Source organism: Pelodiscus sinensis, chromosome 16, assembly GCF_052426305.1.
Source record: "Pelodiscus sinensis isolate ZL-2025 chromosome 16, ASM5242630v1, whole genome shotgun sequence".
Taxonomy (NCBI): domain Eukaryota; kingdom Metazoa; phylum Chordata; order Testudines; family Trionychidae; genus Pelodiscus; species Pelodiscus sinensis.
The window spans coordinates 2,625,741-2,636,356 of NC_143067.1; the positions used below are offsets into that span (position 1 = coordinate 2,625,741).

The 10,616-nt window shown below is 48.7% G+C and overlaps 1 protein-coding gene across 8 annotated transcripts in view; it reads left to right on the forward strand.

Annotated features, from left to right (window-relative positions):
- Positions 1-4,062, forward strand: part of EBF1 (EBF transcription factor 1) — a 347,143-nt gene extending 343,081 nt beyond the window's left edge. For all 8 annotated transcript variants that reach the window (XM_075900634.2, XM_075900635.2, XM_075900636.2 and 5 more), the window contains one exon: positions 901-4,062. Coding sequence is in view for 4 of the 8 variants with exons in the window: in XM_075900641.2 (XP_075756756.1) it covers positions 901-932 (32 nt within the window). In the remaining 4 variants the exon portion in view is untranslated. The remainder of the gene's footprint in view (positions 1-900) is intronic.
- Positions 4,063-10,616: the final 6,554 nt, after the last annotated feature.

Sequence of the window (10,616 nt, forward strand, 5' to 3'; positions counted from 1 at the left end):
AACAGGTTTTTAACTAGATAAAGGTGAATTGAATCAATGCATGAGAACCAGGGAAAGAAGTGTAAGGGCGTACTTTGCCAGTCCTGCTTGGCTAGTTTTCTCCGACCCATCTGCAGAGCTGGGGCAACGAAATAAAATAACCCATTGGCGGCAATCCATCATCACAGCTGGTTCCTATTAGTTAAGTGATAGGATGGAAAACTTTGATTTCCCCATAGGCTGAAACTGCTGTTGTGATGGGCCTGGATCCCCAGTCAGCCTTTGGATGGGATGTTTCGCTCATGTATCGTCATGCTTAGCATGACCGGTGTCTGTACCAGACCAGACTGTCCTACTCTTGCAAACGCTTGCACAAACCAGTGAAATGTATCCTCAGCCCAGCCCGGAAATGCAGAGAGACAGGTTGGACCAGCCGCTCTTCAACGATTTGAACACCACACAGATCTAGCCTGGGAAAACAGGCTAAGAAAAGAATACATAAGAGATGGTAGACACATGTGCCTTGTGTGGGCCCAGAACTGTTTTTTTAAAGAGATTAACAAAATATATGAAAATTCTCACAGTTTAGGACTCAGCTTTGCATGTAGTCAGCGAACTCTGCATCTAGGGAGCCAAAGTGGTTTAGCCTGAGATCAGATCCCATGCTGAATTTACACTAGAAAAATATCATTGATGTCAGCAGTCAGACCTGATTTACTCCAGTGTCAGTGAGACCAGAATCAGACCTTTTGTATGTAATGCATCTATTGTGTGTTTGACACTTGTGTATGATTTCAGCTCCCAATACAGACCGTATATGACTGGTAAATGTAGAGGGGTGGGGGAGGGGTGTGGAATTGAAGATGTGATGCAAAGAAGTCACTTTTTTTCTTTTTTCTTTGTCTCCCCTCCCTTTAACAGCTATATCTGGCATGATTGTTCCTCCCATGTGAAAGGATTGCCTTGAAGAATTTTATTGAAGAGGTTGAATTCTGCTTCAGAGAGAAATCTGATACAAGTCCCAGAGTGGAACTTTTTACTCAGGCCTTTTTAAAAAAAATAAAATACAATAAAATAGAGAGGAATCTTACAATACCTGCAGATTTTTAAACAAAACAAAAATCACCACCCTGGCAGATACTGAAATTAACAAAGAATCTGCAATTGCAAGGTGTTGATTTGAGTTGTCCATCCCAAGTACTTGGGAGATATATTTATTCTGTGTTGATAAGAAAATCCACTTTTTTTCTCTTAGTTTTTGTTTGTTTTATTTTTTTAAAGCTCAATTTAACTCAACAGCCATTTGTCTTTTATAAATCATATATTTCTGCAAGGGACACTAGCGATGAAACGTCATGTTTTTAATTTATGACCCTTTTCTAAAGCTGGGTAAAGGGAAATGAAGTGGCAACATTTACAAACAAGTCAGTAAGGGACAGAACAGAAGTGCCAGTTTGGTGTTTTTAGAAGAATAATGGCCATTTAATTAAGAGTCGGCTCGTATGTGTTGCTTATCCAGGGATGGTTTGCTATTCCAATACATTTTTCATTCTCTAATTAAATAGATACCACTCACTAAACAGTTCTTTTAAAACAGGGAGAGACTTTGTAGCCTCTGTTTTTAATATCAGACTAAATAACTGTGTAAATAATATGATGAGAAAAGTTGGTGAAAGTACAGCTAAGGACATCAATCATGTAAGCTAATGTCTTTAACTCTGAAACCCAGTGCCTCTGGATATAATGCTAAAACTGCATAATTAGACTAGCATGGCTCTCTATTTAGCTTATATCAGAACCTTCCAATCAAGTGGCCTCCCTCGATTTAGCATAAACTGAGCTGTGCATACACATCTCCTTTGGATCGTGTGTCGCTGTCGAAAGACACAGACTCAAGCCATTATTACATGTTGGGTGTTCTCATACATTTTTTCCTCCTCGCTTTAATCGATTTGTTTCCATGGGACAGGCGCAGAATTGGCTCACCTGCAGTTCTGCATGCTCAATGATCTAGAAGCACACACGTTTTTTGTTAGCCTCCAGCTAGGATTGTTGCTGTATCAGCCGACCTGCTCAGTTTGTAGCATAATATATTAAGCAACAGGTAACTGTTTTTGAATAGTAAGTGGAAACAGGAATTTGAATTTGCAGGTGGGCGGGAGGGGGAGGAGAAGTGAGGAAGGTTTGAAATCAAACCCACAGGTTCTGTTTTACAGGAATTTTGCTCTCGTTATCTGGGAAGTGTTCTTAAAACGATTAGTCAAAGAGACAGCAAAACTCTGAGGATGCATTACCTGATATTTTTTCTTTGCTGTTGTGTTTTGTATGTAGTTATAAATACTGTAGATTTTTTTGTGATTTTTTTGCCAAAGTTGTTGTTCTATTTATACATTTTAATGTCTTAAGACAAATTTTCAATGTCACAAAAAAAAATTACTGCATATTTTGCAAAAAGAGCTCACTACCTTTAGCTTGCACATACTTGCAAAATTAATGAAAGGGAAAAAAAAGCTTTTTTTGTTTTGTTGTTGGGGTTTTGTTTGTTTGTTTGTTTGTTTTAAAGGGGATTTTGTAAAATATCCATATAAATAATGTATTTATCTTTGGAATTTGTACATTGCTTTTACCCCCCTAACCCCAGTTTATTTTATTGTGTATGTTTGCTATGTGAAAAGTGCTGATTTGTTTGGTCACTCACTGTTGTATTAGCTGTTTAAATGTGATTTGAAAACATTTCATTTATAGGGATTTTTTAAAGATTGTTTTAAACCATGCTTCCATTTTTTATTTCCACCTAAAAGCCATTGTCTATTTTTGTATTATTTGTAAGTTAAGAAGTTTTTTTTTTCCAATATATGGCAAAAAGTAGCATATTATTCTTGTAGCATTTAGTTATGTAGATTTAAAAAAAATATCCTTTGCTTTTGAGGCTTAACAAAAAATAATGCTGTTTTACTCTATTAATATGCATGGGATCTCTCCTCTTTGGAGTGACGCATTTTTGTGCATTAAATATGGGGAGAAACTTCATAGGACTCATTGCAAATACTTTCTTTCTTAAGTCTGCTTGTATATTTCTCTGTCTTTCACATAAATATAAACCAGCAGATTGGATGCCTTAACAATGCAAATCATATTCATTTCACTTGTACATTGGAACTGTCAATCATCACTAACATTCTAAGAAAAAAAAGGAATTGAAAAGCACAAAAGAACTGTTTTTGTTACCTTAAGACAATGTAACTTTTTTCTAGTAGAGCAGGAAATCATTTCCAACGATGCTGCAACTGTGCATGCTTCCTGTATGAATTTTGCAATGGTTTTCACTAGAAAGTCACGGTGTGATCTTTTTTTTTTTGGGGGGGGGGGGGGGGAAAGAGGAGAAAAAGGAAACTTTTTGTCCTGCTGAGCAAATAAAAGGAAAAATACAACTGGAAAATGCGAGAGACATCAAAGTATTGCTTCTCTGTACTCAGACAATTCTTCTAATTCACGTGATAAGCAACTGCACGCCAATGTAATCAAATTTAAAGCCATATTTTGTCCAGTAACACCCTCGATTGGTCTGGTAGAACTCCATTCTGCGTTGTAGCCATGTAGACATCCATGTTAGCCGTGTACATTTGTAGCCCTTTTCTTCAAAGTCCAAAGATCCTTGAATAATGAGTTTTGTTGCAACTATTTATAGTGATTGGATGAAAGGAAATTCATCAAAATCTCCTTGCAAAACACGCCCCCCCCATCTTAGAAAGTAACAGATGCCACTCCTTACAGAATATGGCTTTAAGTGGAACCGTTCCGATTTCAGTTTCAAAAGGTGAAGCGACACAATGACTGGATTGCATAAAGTATGCCTATTTCCTCACAATTGTACTAGGATGCAGCTAAAATGAAGTCATCTCTGAAACTACTAACCTTTCACCTTCTTATCTAAATCTTTTTGAATAGACACACACACTGTACAGTTCTATTGTTAGAGAAACTAACTACTGTAGAGATTGTTATAATTTTTTTGCAGAAATTCAAGCTGTAAAAACTTTTCAACTTTCACAATATTTAATTAAAGTTACTTCCTGTCTGTGACTAGCGTCCCTGGTTGTGACTTTATTTATCTGCTTCCTGCTGCTCAGCGGACCAAGATGACTGTGTTTACGGCGGAAGCCAGAAGCGCCTCTCAATGCAGAGCAGCGGAAAATGACAGAATAGCCCATGGAAATCTACGGTTCATGAACTTTGATCGTGAAACTCTTCCCTCGCTGCATTGAAATGCCTCCCATACAGATTTCAGATGGCTTTTGCTTATCTTATAGCAAAGCATTTATTATTCTCACTTACATCACAGCACTGCGCTAAGGCCTCAAAGACGGACTCTAGCTGGGTTATTGTACAGTGACTGAGCACAATAACAGCTAGACTCTGAAGAGCTTGCTGGCTCAACACACAAGGCTGATGTAGGGCAGGAGAAAAGATGCAGATTACAAAGGTGAGGCTCTGAGAGATGAAAAGCTTGATCCTGTGGTCACTGAGATCCATGGTATAACTGGAAGTTATAGTCTTCTACAAGGAGTTTCCACGTTGCCAGTCTTCGTATTAAACATCACCTGCCAGATAAGCGTGATGTACTTAATTCCAAAGAGTTATCACCTGCCCTGCCTCTTCTATCAAAACGAAGGAAACAAAGAAGTGGTTAGTAGCCCATAAGTTGAAGACAGCACTGCATTATAATATAAGAACTAAGGGTCACCAAATGAAATTAATAGGCAGCAGGTTTAAAACAAACAAAGGGAAATTTTTCTTCATGCAGCGCACAGTCAACCTGTGGAACTCCTAGCCAGAGGATGTTGTCAAGACTAGGACTTTAACAGGGTTCAAAAAAGAGCTAGATAGCCATTGATGGACCTAACCTCTATGAATCTATTAGCCAGGATGGGTAAGAATGATATCCCTAGTCTCTGTCTGGAAATGGATGACAGGGGAGGGATCACGTGAGTTTTCCTTGTTCTGTTCACTCCCTCTGTGGCATCTGGCATTGGCCACTGTTGGCAGACAGGACATTGGGCTGGATAGACCTTTGGTCTCACTCAGTGTGGCCTTTCTGATGTTCTTAAGTTCTTCACTGCGCCTTCCTCTCCTGTCTGCTAGCTTAGTGCAACACCATCGGTGGCCAGGTGGGAGCAGCATAGAGAGAAGCAGGGACAGTTCTGGATGAGGCATAGGAAAAACCAGGCTGAGAGATTGTTTCTGCCCCTTAATGCTTGCAACCTAACCAGAGATGGTAAGAGCCCTAGTATAGAGCTGGGGAAGGCAGGCACAAGAGGAGAGCGCACTTGTCTGACATCACACAGGGGACCAGAGCAGAGGGGGGAATGAAACCCACAGGTACATTGCAGCAAGGGAGGTTTAGGTTGGACATTAGGAAAAAATTCCTGCCTGTCGGGGTGGTTAAACACTGGGATAAGTGGCCTAGGGCGGTTGTGGAATCTTCATCCCTGGAGATACTGAAGAGCAGGTTGGACAGACACTTGCCAGGGATGATCTAGACAGTGCTTGGTCCTGCCATGAGGGCAGGGGACTGGACCTGATGATTCCTGACTCCCAGGCCTGTGTTTTAGCCACACGACCATTCTTCCTCTGCCTGCTTCTCACTGCATATGAGCATCTCAGACTTCACTCCGGTCCCTTTGCAGTCACCCGGAAGACGGTGTTCGGGGAGACTCTTGGGGACACAGGAAGCTTGTGGGATGTCAGTAAGGGAGGGGGGATAGTGCAGAACCCTCCCCCCCAGATCCAAACTTGCCACTCTAGGACGTTGGCTGATGGCTGCGGTCCCTGCTGCCGCCGCCTCAGCATGTGGGCTCGGTGGGCAGCCCTTGGCGGGAGGGAAAGCCACGTCTCATACCACCCCCTGGCCCAGGCCTGTTTTCCAGCATGACTGGCCATGGGCTAGTGACCTTCCCCTCACAGGAACACCACACGTCACCATTGCCTTTGTGCTTCCCCTTCCACCGCTGCTGCGGCATCAGCTTCTCCAGAGGCCTCCATACTGATATGGGAGGTGGGGGATGCAGGTGCCATGACAGGAAATATTTTGATACCTTTTTTTTTAACGTAGGCGCGAGTGGGAGAGCCGTGCACTCACTGCGCTTCCGTTCAATAGTGTCGACAGCACTTCTACGGAAGATATTAGGCAGAGCCGATTCCCCCAGGTTCATCCACCTCCCCACGCGTGCAAAAGCAGTCGGGTTTGACGGCGGTGCTATGAACGGCCCTTTCTGCCAAAGCTAGGCTTTAACAATACCAGCCGCCGTGAGCCCGGCTGGAAAGAGGTGACCTGCCGCCCCAGGAAAATGAACTAACCCCCAGTACAACCCTGACCCAGGCCTCGTTCTTATGTCAGCTCAGCTACCACCAGTTCCAAAGGTGGCCAATTATTTTCACAGTGGGGGGCCCTTCATGAATTTTGGGGTGGGCATGGGCTGGCTCCACCCCCTCCAAAGGGGTGGGGCCTGAGGTGGGAGGGGCGGGGCTGGGGACCAGCCTCCCCCTAGAGCTGTCTAAGGCCGGAGCGTTAGAATTGCAAACACAGCAATGAGCTCACCGCTTCCAGGCCTGCTGCTAGCGCATGGCAGCCACCCAGGGTTGCTGGGGCTAGTTAAAGGCCTTGCAGCTCCAGCCCTGCTTGGCTAGCGCCGTGACCGGGAGCCATTTAAATAGGATCCTGCTGCTTGAGCCTCCACCTGGAAATTCGGTGGCCCGGGCAGCAGGAGATGAATAGAAAGCAGCCAGATGTAGCCCGCCAGCCAAATCCGGCCCCCGGGCGCATCTTGCCCAGCCCTGTGCTAGTTCATCGCTCGAGCCACCAGCTTCTGGCCAAAGGGACAAGCTTTTGAACTTGCCCAGAGCGCGTCTGCAGGTGGATTTGACCACTGGGCGGGCTCCTTGGCGCGGTACAAGGACCCGGCCCAGAGGCCGCATGGCCAGGCCGAGCTGGGCGAGCGGTTGCAGACTCCAGAAGGGCCTGGCGTGGCCGTCGGCTGAGCTGGCCACCTAGGGGCTGGCTGCGCTGCATTAAGGTGCCCGTGACTGGCGTGTGCCCGCAGGCCGGGCGTGTGGGGCGCTGGCGAAGGTGCTCGCTCTGGGCGCGCTCAGACGGCAGGCCGGGGCTGTCAGTGCAGGGCCCAGAAGGGGTGTGTGTGTGTGTGTGTGTGTGTGTGTGTGTGTGTGTGTGAAGGGGGGTGTGTGTGTGTGTGAGAGAGAGAAAGGGTGTGTGTGTGTGTGTGAAGGGGTGTATGTGTGAGAAGGGGTGTGTGTGTGTGAGAGAGAGAGAAGAAGGGGTGTGTGTGTGTGTGTGTGTGTGAAGGGGTGTATGTGTGAGAAGGGGTGTGTGTGTGTGAGAGAGAGAGAGAGAGAAGGGTGTGTGTGTGTGTGTGTGAAGGGGTGTATGTGTGAGAAGGGGTGTGTGTGTGTGTGAGAGAGAGAGAAGGGGTGTGTGTGTGTGTGAGAGAGAGAGTGAGCAGGGGTGTATGTGTGAGAAGGGGTGTGTGAGAGAGAGAAGGGGTGTGTGTGAGAGAGAAGGGGTGTGTGTGTGAAGGGGTGTATGTGTGAGAAGGGGTGTGTGTGTGTGAGAGAGAGAGAGAAGGGGTGTGTGTGTGTGTGAGAGAGAGAGCGAGCAGGGGTGTATGTGTGAGAAGGGGTGTGTGAGAGAAGGGGTGTGTGTGAGAGAGAAGGGGTGTGTGTGTGTGAGAGAGAGAAGCGGTGTGTGTGAGAGAGAAGGTGTGTGTGTGTGTGTGTGTGTGTGTGTGTGTGTGTGGAGGGTGTCGCTGTGGTTTCCCACAGCTACAGGGCTGACAGTCCCCCCCTCCGGCCAGTGTCCCAGAGCCCAGGGTGCCGGCCATGGCTGAGTGCTTACACCCCAACTAAACAGCCATAGCGCCGTTGCCATGGGCGCGCCAGGGCTCAGGCACCCGCAGACAGCACTAGCGAGGGCTCGCACCCCGCGTCACACTCACAGCCGGGGCGGGCAGGGGAGCCAGACACGCCCTAGACAGCCGAGCCCCCCCCACACACATGCACACTCGTGCCTGGACTGTGCCCCCACCCCCTCCCAGTCTCCTGCACACCCCCATTCAGACTGCCCCCCTGAGGACCTGCATGTGCCCCCCCCCACTCTACCCCAGAGGCCTGGGAGCCCCAGTCGGCGGGCATGGGCCTGCTGGGGTGTGTGTGTGTGAACTGCAGTGCCGCTCTGCTCGTATTTATGTGGCTAAAAGGGAGGCTTCTGCCTCCCCCCAAAAAAACCCCGTGGGCACTGTGTGGATAAGGGGGCCAAAGCCGCCATGTTCTGGCCCCTTTCCCTGGCAGCAGTGCCACGCAGGTGGGATGGGCACAGAGGAAGCCTCCATGCCCCCCAAGCCTGCTCCCTGGTAGAAGCTGAGGGGCGGGGGAGGCCCCATGTGGGCCCAAAGTTGCTCTCTGGCAAAAGCAGGGGGAAGGCCAGGAGACGCCCCCTGCCCCCTCCCTGAGCAGAAGCCTGGATGGCAGGACAAGCCCCCCCCCCCCCCCCCGCCCCCCAAGCCTCTGACCCTGGCAAAATCCATTGGCTTGGCCCTAGGACTGGAGCAAAATGCAGGACAATGTAGCACTTTAAAGACTAACAAGATGGTTTATTAGATGATGAGCTTTCGTGGGCCAGACCCACTTCCTCAGATCAAAAAAAAAAAAAAAAACCCTTGACTGGAATGGTTCTCGCTGCCTGCTGTGATCCGGGGCCATGGAGGAGGGAGGAGAGAACCGGGCTGGGTGGGGGGATGAAAGCTGCTAATGGGCTGCAGCGCAACAGTGAGGGCATATGGGGGGGGACTCAGGGTGGAACAGGAGCAGGACCCCAAGAAAGATGTGTGGGAGGGTTGGGGGGACCGTAGATGGGGGCAGCAGAATGCAGCTGGGCCTATAGGTGCAGAGGGTAGAGAAGACCCCCGCACTTGCTCTGGCTCAGCGCCCCAAGAAGCCAGCAGTGCCCGGCACCCACGTGCCACAGCCCCAAACGCCCTGGCCATCTGGTATTAGCCTCAGAGCTCTGCACATCTAGCCCCTCCTCCAGCCACAGGAGCATCACTGAGTCAGGCCCAAACTCCGCCCTCCCCCCTGCAAGCCTGCTGATTGGCCCATTCACTTTGGAAGCGATCGGGCCCGGCTGCTTCAGCGTCAAAGTGGCCGATGGAGGCTGGGAGAGGCTCCCAGAGTCTTTGTCCCCAAGGCACAACAGTAGCTCAAGCAGTCGAGAGTTCCACATTACTTTGGTCCTGGTTTCAGAGGGACCTTGTGGCGATGAGTTCCACAGGCTAACTGTCTGGCTTTATTGTCCATAAAGTGTTATGGGCAAGCAGGGGACTGAGCAAAGGGAATGGGGGGGAGAGGGGTGTAGGACAGGTGGCAGCGTGTGAGCATGCTGGGAGGATGGAAATGAGACCCCCCCCCATGGGTAGGGCGGGGCGAGGGGGGGGGACTGACAGAATGGCAAGGGAAAGCTCAAGGAGCTGGATTGCCCCCACCTCAGAGCTGCCAACTCAATCATGCTCCTGGGACCCTTTCAGTGCAGCCAACACATGGGTAAGTCCCAGCTCCCCGCATTGTGAACAGAAGAAACGAGTGCGCGCACACACACAGAGCAAGAGAGAGAGACACACAGACACAAAGCGAGACACACACACACACAGACACACACACACAGGCACAAAGCGACACACACAGGCACAAAGCGAGACACAGACACACACACACAGACACAAAGCGAGACACACACACACACACACAGACACACACAGACACAAAGCGAGACACACACACACACACAGAGCGAGAGAGAGACACACACACACACAGACACAAAGCGAGACACACACACACACAGAGCGAGAGAGAGAGAGACACACACACAGACACAAAGCGAGACACACACACACACAGAGCGAGAGAGAGAGAGACACACACACAGGCACAAAGCGAGACACACACACACACAGAGCGAGAGAGAGAGAGACACACACACAGACACAAAGCGAGACACACACACACACAGAGCGAGAGAGAGAGAGAGAGAGACACACACACAGACACAAAGCGAGACACACACACACGACAAAGACACCATTTAAAGCAGCCATTGCTTGATTGCGGGGTGGGGGGTCTGATTCATGGCTTTTGACCACTGGCATTTGAGATTGTGCCTGAAATGACCGTGTGGGTGGCTCTCCCCCCAAAAGCTCCCAGAGCAATGCCATTTAGCCTCCTTTTTTCATCTCAGGTCTACATTTGCTGGGGGGACTTGAGGGCCCCCAACTCACTGGGTAGGTGAGGCTGGGTGCGGCAGCCCCGGGTATGTGGCTCAAGGCTCTGAGGCAAAACGTACTGTACACATCGCAAACCCTACAGCCAATTAGCCCTTTGCTGTTCGTCAACCAATGTGTTGCTCCACACTGCCCTCGCTGTGCCGCAGCGACACCTGGTGTGAGTCCAGCACTGCTCACAGCTACGCAGCCTGGTGCCTTAGCTCAAACAGCAGAGATTTACAAGTTAATTTGGGCCCGGCCTCAGAGGTACCTTGTGGCAATGAGTTCCACAGGCTAATTGACTTTATT